Source organism: Peromyscus eremicus, chromosome 4, assembly GCF_949786415.1.
Source record: "Peromyscus eremicus chromosome 4, PerEre_H2_v1, whole genome shotgun sequence".
NCBI classification, from domain to species: Eukaryota; Metazoa; Chordata; class Mammalia; order Rodentia; family Cricetidae; genus Peromyscus; species Peromyscus eremicus.
Window position 1 is genome coordinate 43896373 of NC_081419.1, and position 23619 is coordinate 43919991.

Below are 23619 nucleotides of genomic sequence, written 5' to 3' on the forward strand. Positions count from 1 at the left end.
ACATAAGCTGCAATTCAGGTCCTATCTGAAGCGTGCTGTAATAATCCTTTAAATGTCTCTTCTTGCGAAGAAAGAAGATAAAATTTTCAATTTGGTACAGCACAGGTGGTATTTCTCTCTGTTCCATTGCTCTCTCCCCTACAGCACTTACCAGGTTTCCCACAGTCAACACACTGCTGAACTGGTCAGTCATGGGATAGTGCTCCATGGCCATAAACAGGGTATTTAATACAATGCAAATTGTTATGGCAAGATCAACAAAGGGATCCATCACAATTAAATTCACAAGATGCTTCACTTTCAACCACGCATCGCAGCAGTCCCAGATCAAAAACACATTGGCAAATCTATACCAGCATGGTGGACACTTCTGTCTAGATTCTTCAAGTTCTGGTGGGTAATAAAGAATAAAAGTAGTAAATGACAGTAAAAATTAACTATTGTTCATAGGAAATGACATGGTAAAACTGATGCTTATTCTGGGGCATACAAGTTCATGTTACTGGGATTCACAGACTGTATAGAAAACAATCTTTTTATATATTTCCATAAAATTTCTAGTAAATAACACACTGATATTGACCTGCTTTCTCTTTTTAAGTACAAAAAAGTACTTTGAATTTAATATTCTACTTCAAAATAAGTAATAATTGAACAAAAATGCAATAATATCACTATCAAAAAGAACTTTTTAAAGAACTTTTATGGGGATGTTAAGTAGTTAATAAAATCAGCAAATGTTTGTGTCGAGTGTACTGTAGAGGAATTTTATAATTGCGAATACAGATGATAGAGGAAGCATGCTTTTAGGGACCTTGTTTGAATGGAAAACAAGCTTGGCTTTGTCCAACTCATTGCTATCCATCTCTAACCCTAACACATCCAGGGTGAAAGGAGAAGGATCTACTCTGTTGGGTAATGTTACATTAGAATAAGTCTTCAATGATATGACTTCAAGTTGGGACAGGCAAGGTAAGGATCCAAGGGAAAGAGAAATAGGCCAATATTCATTTTTATAACCAGTAGAAAAGATGGACTCTTTCACATAAGTATATCTGTAACACAATTCTAGGCATGGGAAGCCATTAAGGGATCTGCAGAAAGAAGAGGTGTTTAGAGCAGACAGTCACTGTAAATCAGACTCTCGAAGCCTGCATCTCACCCTCCATGGTGTTGGTCAGGATGCTGGCTATGCTCATGGCTCTCTGTCTTCCAGAGGAGTCCTCCAGCATTTCCATTGAAATCTGGTAAGAACTGAGCCTTCTCTTCCTGACTTCCGCTTCAGTGGTGGTGCCCTGCAAACCAAATACCGATGGCTCAAACCATCCTTCTCCAAGGATAACATGAAAATATATAGCACCTCTCTGCAAAATCATGCTTCATGCAAGGTTTAAGGTAACAATCTCAGGTAATAATAGGACATTGAATAGATTATTATATTCGATAAACACATTTTCTTAAAGACCACAGATCTTTTGACAAGAGTTCACTGGCTGGATGCAACTGTATAAAGCAATTGTTTTACACAAGCATTTTAACATGACAAAGTTTGGGAGGGACACTTATTATAAGCATGCTGTAATTAGTTTTCATTTAAGTACAAATTATTTTTCAACTTATAGCAACAAAGACTAGGTCAACTTTCCACAAAACTAAATATTATTATATAGTCTCAAGGCTGGGTTATTTTCTATGAGGCTATATTGACAAACTGACATTTATGGGCCATTTTTTTCCATGCACAAACACAGATGTACAATGAAATGTGTGTGCTTTCCTGAGATTTCTTTATTGCCATATGCCATCCTATAATCAACAATTTTATTTAGGAATTAATTTTTGAAATAGCACTATAATATTGACAGTTGTCTAAAATTGTCCATTGTCAATACATCCATCATTACAATATTTAATTTTGAGAATACAAACATTTCAGGACACGAGCTGATGGATGATTCTATAATTTAAGGGATACGTTGAAAATGAGGATTTGATTGTGAAAGTGCTAATTATTTTGTATTTGTGGTAAATCTACTGAAGTTGCTGATTTGTGTTTTATCTCAGACTCTAAATTTTGAGTATTTTTAACCTAAAAAAAGCTAATAGTTCCACCCAAGTCAAGTGGATTTTTTTGTTTTGTTTTTTTCATTTACTTAAATCATGTGCTACTTTTAAGCACTCTCCTTTAGGGGAAGTAGGATCACAGAAAAGGCTCAACTGCCCAAGCCTGGATTTTTTTTTTTTTTTTCAAATTGAAGTAAAGTATCAGTAGTAGCTGGTTTATGTATTATCACCTCTGGCGGAAGTTGTCCAGTAGGTGATGTAAGAGCTGATGGTCCACCCACCAAGGAAACCACACCATTGCAATCCACAGTGCTGTGCATCTTCCCATTTGCTGGAAGCCCTGGCATCATCCTGGATGACATACTGGCCTGACTAACGTTACTGTTGCGTCGCTCTCCCGGTCTGTGTGGCACAAACAGTGAGTCTCTCCTGCTCTCGCTATCTTCAAAGGTGCTGTGCTCATCGTCCGCAAAGTCATTCTCAGACCCCACATCTTTCGCCCGACCTCTGAAGCTGAAAATGCTCGTTTTGCTATTGCGTCTTGGGGAAAACAGGGAGCCACGGATACTCAAGAGAGACTGAGGAGAAAGCAAGGAAGGAAGAGATCGGGGACAGGGGCAGGGTGGGACATAATTGTTTAATAGAAATCTTAAGATTGCAGAAACCACTTTGCTTTTAAGTTGATGTCACCTTGTTCTTAAATGCAGGTAATAGGATTCAGAGGGAACACATAGCTTTCCTTTTTTTGTATTGAAGACCATAGTGCAAATGCCAGTGTACATTTAATTATTAAGCATGCTACTCTAAGACTTCTGATTCACAATTGACTGAATTCATGAGTATTTTCATCTAAGATTCATTCTAGCACTGTGAGATGGAATGTCCTATCACAATACATCGAATGAAGTGGGGAGACACAAGTAGGAGGCAGCTTCCACTTCTCAGTGCTGTGATCTGAATGGCAAGCAACTTGGAGAGGAAAAAAATTGGCTCAGGTGAGACTGTTAGTTCAGATTCTAAATCTTTATACCAAATTCTAAACATACTTATATTGAATCACCTTGATAACTACAGTATTAAAAAAAGATATCATGTGTTGTTTTCCTCTTCTGGATTCTACCAGGAAGGTCTCTAGATTTGTCTCTATCCACATGAGTCGTGTTCAGACCTTGCCATCCACATTTTTTAACATTTGCCAACAGGGTGACCAGTTGTTCACTTGATCTGAGGGTCTATATGTCACAGCAAATGTAAGAGGATTTTAATGCTCTCTATGGCGTTCTGCCTACTAAAGATTTAACACTAGCTCAAAGAACCAAGGCATATCATATGACTGGAACAAAGAAGGTGATTCTTGGGACATCACATTAATTACATTAATGACAGCTACATAAACAAAAATGAAGATATTATAGGCTTTCTTGATTTTTTTCTTGTGCTGGGCAATGCACCCTCTGCCTTGCCCAATATTGGCTAGGCAAGCACATACCGCTAGGCTATGTCCCCAGCCCACAACTACGTTTATCATATATATTTACAAATAAACTGATAAGTTGTTCTCTAGTAGCAGAAAATGGGATGTAACTTAGATTCTTCTTTGACACTTTGAATGGATTTTAAACTGCATTGAATAGTTCAGGATTGATTTTATTTGGTGATAGTTTTTTAAAAAATACAACGGTTAAGAGCATTAGCTGCTCTTCCAGAGGACCCAGGTTCAATTCCCGCACCCACATGGCAGCTCACAACTGTCTATAACTCCAGTTCCAGGGGACCTAACACCTTCATACCACCAACACACATAAAATAAAGTTAAACAAATTATTTAAAAAATACACCTTGTCAGGCAAAGGAATATCGTTTGCTCTCCCCATCACTAATGTTATTTCTTTTCACTCCCTTTCTTACTCTTATTCCCTGACCTGCCTCTCTTTATAACCACTGTAACTGTACACATACACATGCATACACACACACACACACACACACACGCTGCACATGCATGCACCATGTAGCCAGGTGTGGAGGATGGAGGCACATGAATATTGTATTAGCTCTTGGGAAGCAGAAGCAGGAGAATGAACAATTTTAGGTCAATTTGTGTTACATAGCAAGATTCTGTCTCAAAAACAAATCAAATCAAGACAGAATAGACTAATACATGCATGTGTTAATATGTTAAACACACACTGGCATCAACTAATTTGCACTTCCCTCTTCTCCATGTTTATATAAAACATACTTAAAAACAAATATAATCTTAGTGGAGAGAACACAGGAAAAATCAGATTCACATTTTGTTTAAATTTCTTTGCCTAATTAGCTAAGACTGATTCTCTTGGATCCCATTTTTAGCTTTACTTTTTATGAATTTCTCCTGACAACTGTCTTTGTCCTTTGGAATTTCTGGAAAGGTACTTTTCATTCTGAAATGTTTCTTTTCTTGTGTAAATTCACTACAGGACCCAGTAGATGTAAGGTGTGCCTAGACTGTATTGTGTCTATGCAGTACTCAGTTCAAAGAAGGGTGTGGAACCAGTGCCAGGTATGGGTTAGACTGATTCCTCTTCCAAGAACTCAGAAGCTGTGTCCTGCATTTTAATAAAGAATGCTGACATGTATCATCTCACACTCAACACAAATAGTAAATATAGGTTATAGGAGAATGAGTGGTTTGAAACTTCACATACAAATCACTTTGTATATTGAAAATATATATTTTCAGGAAATTAAATTTGGAATTCTGACTCAGTACATTTAAATATTGGTACTAAACATTTATTTTTTGAAAACATAAATCCATAGTGGGGCAGTGTTCAGAGATGGAGCCTTCATGAATGAGTTAATGCTTTTCTGAGTTAATGATCACAGAGTTTGGCCCCTTTGACCTCTTCTGTATCAAGCCATTTGTGCTTCCACTCACAAGGCTCTCTCAGAAACCAGGATGAAGCCATTATCACACTCTAGCCTCCAGATAATACATCAAAATACAGATCCATATAAGCCACACTCAGTCTCAGGTGTTTCTCTACAGACACACACACACACACACACACACACACACACACACACACACACACACTGAAGACATAGTAGGTGTGATTCAGTAACTTGGATTTTTCACCCACATTCCATTTTTTTCCAAACCCAGGTGGATCTCTATACTCAGAGAAGTATAAACTTACATTTTATTCTAGTATGCCTTGTATTAATTTCTAGGATGGTTAAGTGTAATCATCTTAATCTACCTGTGTTCTAAAACTGTCTCTGGAAAGTGAAAAATCTGCTTATATTACATTGCTTGAGAGTATGTGGCATGTTTTTATGTCTATAACATATCTGAACATGCTTTTAATTGGCATGCTTTTATGTCAGGGTATTTTTCAGAGGCGTTCCAGATCTTTGAGTTTATTTGAAACTTCTTTTCACTCTTTGGAAAGTATAATAATGGGTGTGGGCACAGCTTTCAAGGCACCAGAGCCCGAAAAAGAAGATAACAAAAATAGTATTCAGAGAAAATAAACCAAAAATAACACCCTTGAAGATGCGGCAGAGTTAAGGGAATACCCACAGCTGTGGCAAGCTATTCTCAAGAGAAAGAGCTTTTATCCTGAACTAAAGGACCATTTCGCCTTGCCTCATGCCTATCAGAACATAAATTACAGGTGTTTGGTTTCATTTTGTTTTCCTCTGTTTTAAGAAGATAAGTGTGGACATTTTCTTAATTTTCAATAATAAAAGGGCAAGTGTAAGTATTGATTCTTGGTGACACAACCCTGCCAATAGGGTCTAAACCCAATGTGGGCTGAGAACAAAGAAGAAGATGCAGGGAATTAGCAGGTGTTTTAGTAGACAATAAAGAATGAATATTTGTTGGAAATACTCATCTGTGCCACATTGTAGCTTAAATATATCTGCAACTATATTTGGTTATAGCTATAAGCCTTTAGTTTAAAAATAAATGGTCCCAGTGTGTCCAAACACCAGGGTCAAAATCCCGAGGGGGAGGAGTTTCCATTATATACCTTGAACTAATTTTAAATGTTGTACAATGACTATGTATTGTGCCTATAAAATAAATAATGCAATAAATGTAAAACAGCATTTAAATTTACATCAGTAGAGGAGGACAGGGTGCCCATAATTTATAGTCCCTCTGCTTTGACATTTTCAGGAGCAATGTCGTTTTAAAAAGAATGCCCAGTCCATTTATGCTTGCTGTCTCTGCTGCCTTTATTCTCATTTCTATAAGAAAAAAACCCTTTGATGCCTACAGAGCTAACAATCTAAAGAGTTTCTGACACAGTTCTGCTTGAGTCCTGCATTGACGCCTTCTTTTTGAGTTGGATTTTCAGATTCAACACTCATCAGTATTTCTTACTCTTGAAGAGGTCTATCAATCTAGCTGTCTACTCATCTATCCCATCATCATTTATCATCTTTCATCCATCTATCTACAAATACAAAATGAATTGTTCAAAAGCACATACTGCTTTTGCTTTGAGTGTTAAAATGTCAACTACCAGCTACCTTCCTTCTGCCATTGCCTTTCTATGGTTTCCTTAGCACCAGCCACCTAAGCCTCATTGCTCTGTGAGGATTGTGGGCATATTGTCACATAAAGGATTTGCGTTTTCCCTTCCATTGAAGCTGGAAGGAAGTCCCATGCTGCAGTTTCTTCCTGTGACCCCTCCAAATCTGAGGATGTCACCTTCAAACCCTCCAATTAACATTTTATTTCCCATAGTATTTATCACCATTCAACTTAGTACGTGGCATGTCTGACATGATTACTGCATCAACCTTCAGAATAAAGTTCTGTTCTATCAGTGAATGGAATCTAATTGTTCATTAAGGCATTTTCAGCATCTAGAGCTCTTTCTGTTACATCAATGGTAATTGTGATGATTAGTGCTAATTCTCAAATTAATAGAATCTCCATCACCTTGGGAAATGGGCCTTTGAATATGTGTGCAGAGGATTATCTTAATTGGGTTAATTGAGGTGAGAATACCAACAGTAAGTGTGAGTGGCATCATTCATGGGTCAGGTCCTAGATTGAAGGAGAAAATTGACTATAGAGCCGTGAACCAGCTCTCTCAAGCTCCCGCCCATTTAACTTCCTTGCAGTGATGGACTATGACCTGGAACCATAAGCCGGAATAAACCCATTCTCACTTACATCACTTTTGTTAGAGCATTTTACAACAGCTACTGGAAAAGAAACCAAGACAGTGCTTAATAAATACACCTGCTTGAAGGAACTAATGGATAAATTTTTAGACAAGAAGGGAAATAATCTCATTTTCAAAAGACATATAATTGTCATACAAATATCAATAATATGCATGTGCATTCATAAATAATTGAAACTATTCAACATTTTTTAGTTTCTTTCATTAGAAGTTATCAATTTTAACTTTTCCTTAATTACCTAGGTTTTTTATATAATGCTTACATTGCTCTTTAAGACAGTGAAATCAAGGCTAAAGTTGTGAGTTCAAGGATAGTCTGGGCTATATAGTGAAACCATGTCTAAAAGTAAACAAAATCAAAATGAGAAAATAACCAAATGCTGTATATACTGAACTCAAATTTGTGTTTACCACTATTTCTGTTAAAATTTTATGATTGCCACACTTAATTTCATTAAAGTAATCCTTTATTAAAGGATGTCATACTCTTTGGTTGATTCACATTTTTTTTTTTTTGCTTTAAATTGATAGTTTAGCATTGACGTTAGGGTATAATTTTTGAGTAAATTTAATATAATTTGACAAGTTTGTAATTTATAGGACACCAAGTTCAAAGAGATAAACTAGGCCTCAAAGCACAATGATGTTTATTGTGGTTTTCAGTAATATTTACTGTTTCTATTAAACCGACCCTGTTTAAGTTAGAAAAGTAGAAACTATTTTATTGTCTTTGACCTAAAACAATGATGCTAACACGGGTACTGTGAACTGGATAGTTGGCCTCAATTCAGGGCCCTGATTAACTGACTTCAATGTTCTCTCTTCAAGAGAGGTTATATTGAAATTCTTTTCTCATGTGTATCATGCCATGATAGTGGAGACCTCTAAGTAGAGTTTTCAGTCTAAAGAAAACAGGCAAATCAGGAGACATTCCTTTCCAGAATTCATATATATGTTATAATAGAACCTCCTGTAATCAAGGCTGTGGCTTCATAAAGGCGTCAGGTTTATCAGTTCTAAAAATGGGAGAACTAAACAGAAGCTTCCAATATTACCCCAGTGAAACGTTCAAGAAACAGGCTGTATATTTAAAAAAAAAATGCTATCGAAATTGTGAAACGTTTAAAGACAATTATCTTAAAGTTTTGCCTGACTTAACTTCAAAATCTCTTTCTTAAGGCAACCGATGACATAAATTTACATAACTGAATGGGGCCAGCACCCTGTCACTCAAAGGAAACGCCATAAAGATCTACCAAAAGATGATGCAGTGATTTGCAGACTGCTTCTCAGACCTCGGTACCTGGTGGGGAGAGCACAGCTTCTTGTCGCCAGTCAGGCGGTTCCCGTCCAAGGAGAACAGGAAGCTTCTCCGCTTGACACTGTCTTCAGATTCTGATTTGGGGAACCTGTCCCCCTCGGTTCTGTGGCTTCCCTCCAAATGCTCCCTCTGCCTCCTCTTCTTCCTCCGGTTCCTCCACTCCTTGGCACTCTTGGAGCTTAACTTGGAAGCTTCGGAAGAACTCTCCAGAAGTTCCCCTAACCCTCCTATCCCACTGAAGTCTCTGGATGCCGCCGAGGCTGCAGCCACTGCCTGTGGAGGAAGGAGGCCAGGAGATGCTTAGAGTGAGCACCTAGAAGCAGGAGCGAGGGCAGACGTCTGCCACCTATGATCATCAACTGGGAGGGACAATTCTGCACTCTGGTTTACTTAATAGCCTCTACCTTTAACTGGCATAGTACAGTGCATCTTACAGCAAGAACATCTCAGCGTTGCATATGGTCTGCACTGGCCTGTAATGCTAAACACTCCCAAGGTTGACTTCAGTTCAGGAGACATTCGCTGACCTGAAAGAACTCTGTCTCCACTAAGGGCACGTGTTTCCTTGGAGTTGGGTCCTCTCTGACCACTGTCCAGTTTCCCCCTAGGGATTGTTCCTCTCCGGTGTGACTGTGAATAGGCGTGTGGTCCTGCTTCCTTTGTATGCTTCTCTTTTATTTTTGTGACATTTCCAGCTCAGGGTGTGGTGGTGTACATTTGTAACCCTAGCACTTGGGACACAGAGGAAGGAGGACTGGGAATTTGAAGCCAGCCTGGGCTACATAGTACAGACCCATTCCAAACCCAGCCCAAAGCAAACCTCCAGTGTGACTGTTTCACCTTAGATGTAAGAGCTGGTAGTGGACAGGCCAGTTCCTTCTCATCTTTGGCTTGGATTACACCTAGTCCTATGGTTCACGCCTCTGAGGTGTTTTAATTCCAGAGAGTGATTTTTGGTTTTTGGTTTTTGGTTGTTGTTGTTTTTTCAAGACAGGGTTTCTCTGTGTAGTTTTGGTGCCTGTCCTAGATCTCGCTCTGTAGACCAGGAGATCTCACAGAGATCCTCCTGGCTCTGCCTCCCAAGTGCTGGGATTAAAGGCATGCGCCACCACTGCCTGGCCAGACAGTGTTTTCAGTTGTAAAATTTTAAATGTTTACAAATTTTGTACACTTGTTATAAATGATAAGCATATCAATAAATAAATTACTCATTTTTTTCTTGAGTATGAAACCATCTCATATGTTTTATTTGTGTATCTCTGCATGATGTATTCTTATAAATTTCGAGGTTCTGGATTCATCAATGAACCAAAGCCAGCTCTGTGGTAAAAACATAGTGAATGGTTTGCATTTTGATCACAGGAATATTTTTAGGCTGGAAATGATTTAAGCATGACTTAGTGAGGATATGGAACAACACAACATGTATCAAGCCAAGTGCTCATTAACTATGTTCCTGTTTTTAAACATAAGCTCAAGGTAGAAAAAATTAAATTAGGAAAATATTGGTCACATTTTTTTGCATATGTCATTATCAACTATAAATACCTCTACTGCATCTACCATTTTGTCCATCTCCCTCTTGAAGTATAAGTCACACCAGCATTTTATTTTTTCCTTTACAGTGGCAGGTATGACACCTGCCATAGAAAGTCCTCAGTAAACCTTTGGTGAGCAAAAATTTCAAAGGCATACATCTGTCAACTGCCCAGCATTAGTGTGGTGTGGGGACAACTTAGCTGTGATTTTCAAGATCTCACAGAAAGCCGTGTGGGGATGGCATGTGTAAGGGCAAGGTCCTTTAGGAAGGGATAAAAGTAAAACCCACTTAATGAATTTTGTTGGCACTGTGTGCTCTGTTCCTTCCTGAGAAGAAGCAAGCCCTATTCAGTGATTTTGCTTTTCAACCTCATGCTAACTAAAACAAAAAGGCTGAAAACGAAGCACACTATGTTGCAGCGTTTATTGGGTCGGTCTCAGTGGGCAGTTGGGATGCTGACTACAGTCTTGAGTTTGTGTGTTGGACTCAGCAATACAGAACATGTAACATAGATATATGTTTATATCGAGCACTGGACCAATGCAGGGTCCCTGCTTTAAATATTGATATGAGACAATGCCGACATGTAACTGAAACTGTAACTCAGCATTTAGCTGTTTATAAAATTGTGTAAGATAGTCACTTTTTAAAAAAATTTTTGACTGTCCATCACTTCTTAAATCACCCATGATGACAGATATGTAATAATGAAGATGCTGTACAATACAACTATGTATATGCACTAAAATAAATCAACAAAAGAGTTGTCGATAGCAAATTAAATGCAATACCCCCTGCATTATGAATAAGAGGTACATAATATGTATTGGTGAACATATGAATACACATGTATCTGTGCTCTATCCAAAAAAAATCCTAGTTTTCCTTTCCTCCTTGTACAGACACAAACACAGGGCTGCCAGGAGTGCTTATCATTTAATAGACTTGTTTGTCCCCGGGAATGTAGGAAGTAGTGGTAACACTCTCTGGCCACGGTCCTGAAACGATCATTCAATTTAAACCACTTCTGGAGTTTGTTTTGCATATGACACGATTTCCCTGCCTATTCTGAGTAGCAGTTCAGACAATTCAAAACCCAAACAGATTTTTTTAAGGCAATGAAAGCAACCCACGGCGCAACACGTTTTCCATGTCACTCATCAACTCAAATCTGTCACCTGTTCCACTTTCAGAGACTTGCCGGCTCCCTCAAAGGCAGATGTTTCCTGTCGTCCCTCATGTCCACGCACCTGTTTACACATAACTCTGTGATGCTGCCAATGTCCTGCTTGCTCAGACTCATAGCCAGTTATCCACAGCTAACATCCTCAACTCCTCTCATAACAAATGCAAGTTAGTACTCAATGTTTATGTAGGTAACATTTTCTTAGGACATTTCTCTATGACTCAAAATAAACTCTATAACTTATGAGTCCTTAAAAATAAAATCACATAACTAATTCTTCATTTTAAAACCCTGTTCAAAGCCATAAGACATTAACTATATATACTTCAATTTATATTAGATATCTTAAATGTCATGATTTCAAATTGTATCCTATAGCTTACTGTAATATTTTCCCAGTAGACCTATATAGCCTAGGATAGGCTAAACTGAGTAATATTGAAATTTAAAGGTCACAAATTAAATATCAAGTACAATTACAGTGATTGGGATGGAACATTTTTGTCTAATGTTAGCTTTTCCATTTTTAAAACTTGCATTTGATTTTGTGAGTCCACTGAGCTGTGCACATTTCCTGTCTACAAAAATGATTAAACCTCCAGGACCTTTAACAAACCTTATGTAAAAATAAAAGTGATGCTGTGTTTCATGAGGGCATTGGCTAGATGGCAAGTTCTGAAAGGTCCTAGGTAATGGACAAGACCTGGGCTTCACTTAAGTACACACAGCCTCATGGTGCACTAAGCCTTCTTTCCCTTCCTCTACCCACCATTGACCAGCCATAATTAACCATGTTACCAGTAAAAAACTAAAATGGACTTGGTACTTGGATTTTCCCCCAAAATACTCCTTTCCCTGAACTATGTTTTGAGTGATATAAAGCTAATGCTATTACCAATCATGGTGATTTGGCCACTACAATCCAATAATTGATTATTGAGTGGAGAATGACACATTTAGCTGATTTAACCATGAGATAGACAATCAGCCCCTTTAAACTCTTATTAGACATAGTCTAAACCTAGCTTAGAATTTCGTTTCTGAAGTTTAAAAGACTGCACACTTTCAATTTATGTGATATTTTACTCCAAAGTAACTCCATTTCAGAAGAAATTTATTCTTATATTGTGTTATCTGTGTAGCTTTTGCAAGTAACTTATAATAGTTGAAAAATTAAATGTTGGTTCTATAAATTCCAAGTATACATTGTAATTCAAATAATTCAAAGATCTATGCCTATTCATTTGAAAAAACAAAACAAAACAAAACAAAAAAAAACCCAAAAACCTGGTAAGTAAAACACTTTGTGTGGACCTCCACTTCTAGCCCAGCAGGGCTAGCAGGAGCCAGATTTTTTTTCTCCTGAAATAATCAAGACAATAGAAAAATAGATAATGGTTCTGAAAAAATGATGATTCTGAAGTCACTGCACTGCTAGTCAAGACGTTCTAAAACACTGGGAAATGGGAAAGCATGAAAGCTCCATCAGTGTCGTAAATATGGTCTCAGACTCGCAGACTGAAATGCAGTGAAAGGGTACCACTGTCGACTTCAGGAGTGGAAGAGATGGCACTGAGAATACAGGATAACCAAGCTGGCTGTGGTTCACAGGACAGGCACACGAGGACAGGTCTAAACAGGGTAGAACCCTGGAGCTCTTGTGAGCTCCACCTTGAGTACTGACACTACTCAGCAGTGTGTGTGTGTGTGAGAGAGAGAGAGAGAGACAGAGAGAGACAGAGAGAGCAGAGAGAGACAGAGACAAAGAGACAGAGAGACAGAGAGACAGAGAGACAGAGAGAGATGAAGCTTCCTGAGGTGAGTATAGAGAGAAGGCACTCTCCACCTATACTACGTTATGAATGTCCTGACCATCTGCCCTAGCAAGCACTTCGTTTTAAAGGCTACTGAGTATTATTTAGGGAGATTGTCACTCAGTTGTAGGTGATTAATCATCTTTACATTAAATACTACTCTGGTTCTATCTGCCAAAACTTCAAATGTTTGAAGACGTGAAAGCATCAAACTGATAATTCATGTTGAAACTGTCTCATCACAAAGACCAAGAATTTTTTCAGGAACGCAAAAGTATCCAGTGACATCCAAAATAAATTCTTTAGAATTTAATTGAGGATTTTCAGCACTTTAAAAAAAAGTAACCCAAAATACAGAAAAAAATTAATTAAAACATACAAAAAACTGAAACAGACACTAGACAAAACATTAACATGGTGCTACAACTGTGCTATCTGTGTTCAAAATATTAATTAGAGACAGCCCCAATGTCTGATAGGAAAAGTACACTAGATGGAATTAACACCAAACTAGTCAATATAGCAAGAGATGATCAATTTGAAGATATTGATAGAGAAACTATCCAATATGGTGTAGACAAGCTTATTTTAAAAGTTGTTTGGAACTACAAAGACTCAAAATATCCTTGAAAAGAAAACCAAAGCTAGAGTGATAACAGGTCATCTATAAAACTTATTATAAAACTACAGTAGTTCAGAGTTTCTCTGTGTAACAGTTCTTGCTGTACTGGAACTTGATTTGTAGAATAGGCTCGCCTCAAATGCACAGAGATCAACCTGTCTCTGCCTCCATAGTGCAGGAATTAAAGGTGTGTGCCACCACTGCCCAGCTGGGCAATGATTTTTGACAAAAGTGCCGAATCAACTTAGCAGAGAAATGATATTTTGTACCAAAATGGTTTTGAAATGATTACCTTTCTATGGATACAAAACAGAATACACACAGCTAACATTCTAGGCACACATTCGTTTATAATGGACATTGAGCACAAGGTAATCCAGAAAGGTATATAACTTTGGGAGCCAATATAGGGGGAAATCTGAGGCACTTATTTAAAAAGTAGTTTAGCTGCCACACCAATAGCATTAAAAAAGAAAAAAAAAAGTAATGAATTCTGCTTCATCAGAATAAAAACATTTGCTTTAAACCCATTATCAGATGGAAAACCAGCTCCAGCAAATGCCAAAGTCTTGTACCCATAGTGTATAAAGACCACTTCAGACTCTGTAAGAAAACAAACAACCTAAAAAATGAAAACAAAATAATATTAAAAAAAGGAAGAAGATTTCAGTACCCACTTCATAAAGAAAGGCACGGAAGAAAAGCAAAAACATAAAAAGTTGTTCTGCTTCATTAGTTGTTAGAAAACTACAAATTATAACAGCCAAAATCCTTATCAGCAAGGCCTACACAAAGACTAACCATGCCAAGTGTCATCAGCGGCAGGGGGAAAGGAGCTGGGAACCACAACAGTAAGAGACAGCAACCGGGCTCCCAGTGCGTCGACTCACAACCTTCTTCTTGCAGAAACTAGAGTGCCCACCTCACACCTATTAGTCCAGTCCTGTGTTCCCATCTCTTCAAATTGTCACTGCCGTAGTCACTACGTACTACATTACTCAGTCACTACATAAACTTCAGCACTGAAAATCTTGTTACTTGATTTCAGATGCCTCTCTGGTACCTTAATTTGAACAACAATAAACTATCTTGGTAATACAGAAACTCCAAGGAAGTCTGAAATATAGCCGTTCACAGAGGTTTCTTATAAACTTTAGAGATGAATTAACTGCAGGATCCAACTTCAAAGGTTGCTATTGGAATGCAACGTTATTATTTGGAAATCTCAATTGTATTTCTCAAATCCCACCCTCAGTTTCCATGAGAATATTGCATAATCAGCCTTAACCTTAATGTATTCCTGCCCACTAGCTAATTTCTCTACGGTCTCTGATGTGTAAAAAGTTTATTTGACTCCAGTTTTATGAACGATAAAACTTGCAGTAGCTTGCAGTTTTCCAATGCCAATAGCTACATACAGTACAAAATGGTAGCTCCCGCTTGGTTATGATGGCCAAAGACTCCTATTACGAAACTGAAACAGCCACGAAGAGCTGACAGCCACTCCATACCTGAGCCTCCTCCTGCTGCTTCTTCAACTGCTCCAACATCTGCTGAAACTCCGCCTCTTTCTGTTCAGCCTCCTCCAAGGTGGCCTGATTCTGTTCCTCATAGGCCATGGCCACCACAGCCAGGATCAAGTTCACCAAATAAAAAGAGCCCAAGAAAATCACCAGGACAAAAAATATCATGTAGGTTTTCCCAGCTGCACGTAATGTCTAGTGTAGAGAAGGGATAATTTCACTGATGTTTTAATATAATATCCACAAATAAAAATCAGACTACAATTGTTAGAAATCAGGAAATCAATTTTTTTTTATATACAACTATTTTCACCAAATAATTTTTGGTGTTAAATGAGTAAATACATACACAGAAACATAACAATCAGGTCATCAGCAGTATGATTGCCATGTTATTTAACATAAAAAAAACATTTCAAAATAGTACTTGTTTGATTTATATTAAAGTATCACTGTTAGGCTTTCTAATGTAGGACCATGATATAAATGTCATGCTTCCCCATTTTCTACAGATTCAGATAAATGAATTTCATATAAGACATTCTCTATACATGTACTTTCATAGTGCGAGTATGTTTGAGTACATATATGAATGTATATGCTTCATGTAAGAAACTCTCCATATGTTTTTAGGTATCTATTCCTATATATCTATACTTTCAGAATGAAGCCCACAGCAGAGGGCCTCTTATCTAAGAAACTTACAATATTGTGTGTATGCATGTGTTTGTATAGGAAAGAGATGGGGTGGAGGAGAGACAGGAGAGGAGGGAAGAGGAGGACAGGGGAGGAGAGGAGACTGAGGAGGATTCTAGTCATATCTACTCTCGTAGTATGACCTCCTTAATATCCCTGAGTGTTACAAATCAGTACTTAGAATTTTGTATGAGTTCATCAACACAAATCCTACTCATGCCATTTAGTTCATACCAACTGGTAAAGATTCTCCCAGTAGTCCTGAGTCATGAGTCGAAACAGAGACAAGAAGGCCCAGCTAAATGTGTCGAAGCTCGTGTAGCCGTAGTTGGGGTTTCGTCCAGCCTTCACACAGATGTATCCTTCTGGACATTGTCTGTGAAAGAAAAAACAATGGTGGGGTGTCAGCGAAAGCACAGCTATTTCCACCAATCACTCTTTATTTATAGGAATTGTCGAAAGCCAAAGTTATTATCGATGATGACAAGGCTTTTGTTTCCAGAACACTTTAGCTGGTTGCTCACAGGTGAAGTTTGTTAAGAGACAGCAGCAGAATACGGAAGAACAAGGGAGTCAAATTTATGGCCATTTGGAAAGACAAGAGTGTAGCAGCCAGACAGTCCTGTTCTGATGTCATCATGATGCATGCTTCACAAAGTGGTAAGAATCAATAATTTAAAATTAAGGAGAAAGTGTCAGCAGGTGGGGGACATAAGTCAGCAAGATGGCCTGTTAGCCAGTTCTGTAGAGTTGTCTGAAATAACTTCAAACTTAGTTTTATGTAAACTGTGACGACAGTAGAATTTCCTGCATCATGATGCTCAGGTCTTAATGTCAATACATCATCATAAACTCGGATCTTTACTCACTTTTTCCTTAGCATCCTTTTATCCCAGATAGGTTTCTCCACTAGAGTTTACATTTTCCTCCCTGTCTAGACTCGACTCTTTGGAACAAAGTGAGAATGCCATGCATACTTAAAAACTAAGAGACAATCTCTTTAAAGGCAGGACATGTTCAATAATCTACGTGGGACTTTACTGCATGGGGTATTTGTCTGCAGTCTCTAAGTTTTTCATTAGTATATAGTCATAGGTATTTATTTTACAATTTGAATGATATTTTATTTCTTGCTAAAAATTCCCATCTTTGACCTCTGGGAGCTGTTTGAGTTGGTACTTGTAACAGACAACCTCCATGATTTCATACCTTTTACCCTGTAGCACTTTTTAACCTTCTCACATATTTCCGACTAATCTTTTTCTATTTCCTGAGAGAGCATTAGAATTGAGCACTCCTCTAAGCAGCCCTGATTCCTCTTAAGGAGAGCAGTATCAGAAACCAAAGTCTGGGTGGCACTTGGTGTCTATTGTTACTGAGCTATCAGTACTTCTGGACCCCTCAGCTGATGGAATAATAAAGTACTTGTGTGTATTCTCACTAATGATGTATACACACATAAACAACATAAATATTTCCACATGTAGCCATTTGCGTTTATATTCAGCCGCACTTGGAGTACATCTCCTATCTTGAACTCTAACCCTTCAGCACAAGGATCATTCTAGACCTCATCCGTTGCTTGTAACTTGTCACTCTCACAGTGAACAGCCTGGCTCCTACCATCTCTTTCCATTTTCTCAGATGTTCAATGTACATGTACAGGGGCTTCGGGATTGGCCATCCATGCTATTGTGGGAAACACTTTATTGCTAGGCAACTGCTCCTTTCTCTTTAGTGTCACAGACTCTGCTCATATCCTAAGAGAAAGTTAGCACATTCACTCACTTCTCGGTTTACCTCACATGTTTGGGTTATATCACATATTTGTTCTATCTTTAAATTCTCTTGTCATATATATATATATATATATATATATATATATATATATATATATATATATATATATATATATATAATTTCATCTTGGAATCCCCAAGCCTCCCAATGAGTTTTAAAGTTTGCATCAATTATTTTCCCCTCTGTGTTCCATGGCTTGACAAGTGCTTAATATATTTACCATTAAAGACTCAGACAGAGTGCTGTTCCCACCTTAACTATACTGTGTTCTTCACCTAGTTCACTCTCCATCAAAAGTTCCTTTAAACTCTGATCTTTTGTTCATCGTTGCTGTTTTGTCCTTTTCAGACACTGTGTGATTGTAATCTTGAGAGTATGTAGCTTTTTCAGGTTGAATTTATTTTCCTTTCTCACATATGGACGTGAGTTTCCGATCCATTGATCACTTAACAACATTGAATTATGTGTGCATACAACAGTGTATGTGTTTATTTAGATAGGCAATGACATCGTGGCTGTTTCCAGTTTGGATTGATTTATGTATACAGCTGAGGAAAACAGTAGCTTGCAGATTTCTGTGTAAGTGTGTTTTCTAAATAATTGGCTCTCTCTAGCCTTGTGGTGGTGTGGTTGTTTATTTTCTAAGTATTTTCCAAACTCTCTTACCAATGATCATTTATGATTTAGAGATTGCACTTCCTAGAGAGGCAGTCATTCTTATTATTTACACATAAGGCATTTCTCCCACCTTTATAAAAATAAAATGTCCACATCTTTATTATTCCTGTTGTTATTATTACGTCCTTCTTACCCTGCATCAGAGCCATTTCCACAGAGCAAAGGGTCTTTTTGTCCATCCAAAACATAAAAATGGCCTGTTAATATAAAGAATAACCAATTTGATTTCATATTAAATTCTATTTACATTAAACAACAGAGCAAAATTGGGGGGTGGTGAGATGAGAGGACTCAGTGGGTAGGTAAAGGTGCTTGCTTCTGACCTTGACAACCTGAACCTGATCCCCAGGACACATATGGTAGAAGGAGAGAACTGACTCCCACAATTCCTCTCATCTCTTTGTGTGTGTCGTTGTGCACAGGTGTACCCTCCCCCCACACACACTACTTTTTTTTATTTGCAATACATTTTTTTAAAGAATTCATCAAAGGCTGGGCGGTGGTGGCGCACGCCTTTAATCCCAGCACTCGGGAGGCAGAGCCAGGCGGATCTCTGTGAGTTCGAGGCCAGCCTGGGCTACCAAGTGAGTCCCAGGAAAGGCGCAAAGCTACACAGAGAAACCCTGTCTCGAAAAACCAAAAAAAAAAAAAAAAGAATTCATCAAAGTTTGATGTTATTTCCCAAGGGTTCACCAATAAAGAGGCTTCACTCATGGAGTCTGAATTGCTTGTAGTTGAAAACTCCCTCAGCAATACTAAGGCTAACAGATAGCGGCTGTGCGTCTTACTGTCATCCGCAATGTAGTCCTTCCAGTTAAAGGTGCTCATTGTTACATTAACAAATGTCCCATTTGAAGCCGCCGTGCCATTGAAGTAGGAAGTAGTGTTGGTTTCAAAAGCAGAATCGCTCGGGGGCCACTGCAAGCATTTATTCCTCAGGTTGCCCATGAAGAGCTGCAGGCCGATTAGGGCAAAGACACTGAGACAGAACACAGTGAGGATCATGACGTCAGACAGCTTCTTCACCGACTGGATCAGGGCCCCCACGATGGTCTTTAAACCTTTGGAGAGAGAACTCTATGTCAGCTGAGGGCAGTGTGACATGTGACAAGATTTCCTCTTCCTAGGTACACACATTCTCCACCTCCCATGAATGGCAGCTCAGCTACATGGACATAGAAGCTTTATGGACAGCCTCATGACTTGGAAACAGACAAAAGGCTGACTTTCTATATGAATACCATGCTGCCACAAGGTTCTGAACCACTGTTCACTAATCTTCAGGAAGTTCTTTCTGTGTGATATTATGTATTGCCACAAACATGTAGGAAACTAAATTGCGGTTGCTTTTTCTTTCAATTACTGTGTTTCGTGAAGCTGTTTCTCCCAACCCATCCTTTATGCCAGCCTACAGGAAGCGGTGATTAAAAGGCAAAATGAATTTTAAGACTGTAAAGATCCCATGCCACACACATGCTGCTCCATAACCTTTTCTCTTTTATTAATTATGATCTATTTTTGAAATAGATCTGGAGCAAATCGTAAAATACAAGGCAGTCAGTAAAGCCATTGATAGCAAAGCTTTATCAGAGTGCAGGAGAAAAGACATACATCTTAAATGCAAGAGAGGGTTTACGAAAACACTCATTGATGAGATGTGGATGTCTCATGCAACTTTCTGTTAAACTCAGAGGCTGACTTTATGAATAAGGTTGAAATTGCCAACATTTTAAGGAACTGAACCAACAAAGAAACACTCTTTGGCATTCTTGAATGTGATGGACCCGAATAACAAGCAACAAGGCCAATGGTGGGTTTGCAACTCCAATATTATTATGGTATGTTTAAAGTCAGCCTCGGTGTTTAACCTAGCTCTCACCTGGAATGACTGAAATTGTTTTCAATGCTCGGAGAACTCTGAACGTTCTCAACGCTGAGACATTGCCCAGGTCCACAAACTCTGTCACATATCTGTAATAGGGAGTTCACACACAAACACAATAACACACAAGAAAAGTTGGAGATATAAGGGCCTACCACCTTACACCAGTTTCTTCTTACCTGGAATTACAGAAATAGTTTTCAGAGCTCTCAAGACTCTGAAAGTTCGAAGGGCTGAAACATTGCCTAGGTTTACAAATTCTGTTACATACCTGTAGGATTAAATCAGAGTTACAGATAGTTTTGGCAAAGTTCATTTTAAGTAACTAATGCTGGGTTGGCATCTAGAGCCCCTTGAGATACACAAACAAAATTGATATAAAGCTCAGGGTGCCAAAGGCTGAAAGCTGCCCTTAAGGGAAAAAATATTGCTTTATTTCATTTACATGAAGATGATTGTTTGCAAAATTTATTGCAGCACAGTAGTTTCTATTAAATTGTAGTTAATGAGTAACTTGATTTTGATGAAGATAAAGATGGCAGGATATGAAGAAACTCCAGTTATTGCTCAAAGATTATGGGACAATAAAATAATTCCATGTGTTGCTAATTTGCTAGACATATCTACCTTCTAATGTTTAGTCTGATGTTTATTATTATAATGTATATGGCATAGAGTTAAGTTGACTAACAAGAAAGCTCTGTATTCAAAACATATCTTAACTTGATTTATAAGGTTAATTCCTTAATTTACAAGGTTAGTTCATTCCTTAGAATTTATCAGACAAAAATAATTACTCACGCCATCACGATGACACTGAAATCCAGCCAGTTCCATGGGTCACGAAGGAATGTGAAATCTTCTAAGCAAAACCCTCTTGCCAAAATCTTTATAAGTGACTCAAAGGTATAAATCCCAGTGAATGTATACCTAGGAAAAGCACCCAAGGCACAGTTAGCAACTGTACAGAGGAAATGGAAGAGATAGTTTTAGCATGGCAAACCCTAGCATTTTCTTTCTAAATTTTCCAAAACTTTATTTCTTTTTGTACTTACCTAAGACTCTTAATTATTCTTATTAGACTGAGTAAAGGATTACACTAAAGAGAAAATAATGTATGTCATAAATATATTCTTCAAAACTTGTTGCTAAACTACTTATGTCTTAGAACAATAGTTTCTTAGGGGACTTAGGGAGGGTGAATATGATCAAAATACCCTATACAAAATTCTCAAAGAATTAATAAAGATATTCATAAAAGGGATAATGGTTTCCCATATTTTGTGGATTATCATTAATCTTGAGCTCTTAGAGTGTCTACAGAAGTAGAATGTAAGCCTAAAGGGTAGTGTTCTAACTGCTAGGGGACAAGTAAAAATAACTAGTCAAATGTAACTTTCAGTAGCCACATAGTTGATGTCTCCTTTGAGAGGCATCATAGTGTGGACTCACGCACCTTTATTGAAATATCCCTCTTCAAGTTTTCTAGTGGTTAAATTCATTTAAGGCTACTGATAGATTTTATTTTTTATTCTTGAGTCGGGTATAGAACTATAAAACTGCGCTGATCGGTCCCTGTGTCTCCTTCATGTATGCATTTATGATCCCGTAACATGCATTAGTTTTCTAGGATCTCATGTCTGTATTTGCCTAACCTCCTCAGATCACATATACCAAATTCTTCAATCTAATTTCGTATTCAAACTTGTTTGAATCCTAAATTCAGCCTTCAAAGGGCAAACAGCTTTTTGAGTTTATGGTCTATCATTGTGTATTCTAGCCCATTTCTCTGAGTGATGGCAATTTAAGTTATTTCTGTTTCTTCCAAAAATAGTGGAGAGTACTTGTTTTTAAACACCATGTTCTTTAAAAGTACAATTTGAGCTTACTTTTCAGAAAATTTCATCGAAGTCATAGAAACATTTGATTTTCTTATGGGAACTCATTGTGTTTTCCAGCCTACAAATTGCTTATATGTACGGAGTGTTAGGATTGGTGTTTGTGAAAGGCTTTTTGTGAGATGTTCCCTCGTAGGGAGGAACAAAGAAACAGATGCAGAAATCATCACATTCAGTTTCCCAAGTACTTTTTCTCTCCATCCCTCACCCTCACCATGCTCAAGTGGTTACAGCAGAAGTAAGTATAATCAATCGTTGCTTATGAAGTAGCTGAATATTAAGAGGAGATGCATTTTACCACACCACGCTTATGTGGACTTGTATTTTAATTTGGATGTTTGTGTACTACTGCATGACATAACCTTTACCTTCACCTCAGAACTGAGGTTTCTTATTGTCTTCTTTTTTTCCTTTGACTCCATGTAGATTTGTTTCTGTTTGGTTTTACTTTTTAAATTTTTTTTCAGTGACAACCACAATTTTGCTTGTTTCCCTACTATTAGCTTTTAGTGTGATATTTATTAAAATTAAATGAAATTTATCTGTGCCTAAGTGTTTCAATTAGTCTTATTATAAAAAGTTTATACACAGCTGTTTTTACAGTTGTTTCCATTTTGTTAGCTGTAAGTCTTAAATGGCAGCTGGTATTTTGATTGAGAGAGCTGCTTCCACCTACAGACAGGATCCACTATGACAATAACATCTAGAAAATATTTTTGAATATTCTAAATGATCCTTTGCTAAAATATAAATCATTGATGAATAGTGGCTTAGAATGGCATACTAAATTTTCATAGTAATCTCTGAAAGTGCTAATAATAAAAATTGATGTCATTTGCTTGGGCATCATTCTCAAAACTATAGACTCAAAAGACAGAAATGTTTAGCCTGACTTACAAAAATAAAAGCCACAAGTCAGACCATTGCCACAAAGAGATTGTGAGAGAATCTGAATGTGTTTTCTTCATTTCAAGAAGTTGTTCCTACTTACTCTACATTCTTTGTCCAGTCTGGAGGGTTGCTCAATGTCATAAACACACAGTTGGTCAAAATAGTGCACATGATAAGCATGCTGAATAAAGTAGACTATAGTTAAGGAATAAAACGTCGATTCATTGTAGACATGTAAAACTTACCCAAAACAAAAGATTCCAAAATGTGAGTTAACTGTGAAATTAATCTTACTTAGCTGGGTTAAGACAATGGCTGATGAGAGAAGTCAAAGCCTTTCATATGGCCTGATATTCTTTCTAAAAAGTTTACACTGATTAGGAATTCTCTTCTAAACAGATCCTGCAGCAGGCTCATGGTGATGACAGTGATGGAATTCATTTCTTTATACTTTACAGCAGGTATAGGGGTGTTATTTTGTACTAACAAGGTGGTGTCATTCGCTGTTC

At 37.7% G+C, this 23619-nt stretch overlaps 1 protein-coding gene across 17 annotated transcripts in view; it reads right to left on the reverse strand.

Annotated features, from left to right (window-relative positions):
* The window catches only part of Scn3a (sodium voltage-gated channel alpha subunit 3), an 80941-nt gene that overhangs the window by 50705 nt on the left and 6617 nt on the right, over nt 1-23619 (reverse strand). For 3 of the 17 annotated variants that reach the window (XM_059260570.1, XM_059260567.1, XM_059260563.1), the window contains exons 3-13: nt 23211-23300; nt 21123-21251; nt 20319-20410; nt 19228-19500; nt 18573-18636; nt 16196-16337; nt 15254-15460; nt 8563-8853; nt 2295-2642; nt 1163-1295; nt 152-390 (exon numbers count right to left, since the gene is read on the reverse strand). In XM_059260570.1, the coding sequence (XP_059116553.1) occupies nt 152-390; nt 1163-1295; nt 2295-2642; nt 8563-8853; nt 15254-15460; nt 16196-16337; nt 18573-18636; nt 19228-19500; nt 20319-20410; nt 21123-21251; nt 23211-23300 (2008 nt within the window). Of the gene's footprint in view, nt 1-151; nt 391-1162; nt 1299-2264; nt 2643-8562; nt 8854-15246; nt 15461-16195; nt 16338-18572; nt 18637-19227; nt 19501-20318; nt 20411-20500; nt 20593-21122; nt 21252-23210; nt 23301-23619 lie in introns of those variants that run through there. The other 14 variants (XM_059260569.1, XM_059260568.1, XM_059260564.1 and 11 more) reach the window with 12 other exon arrangements.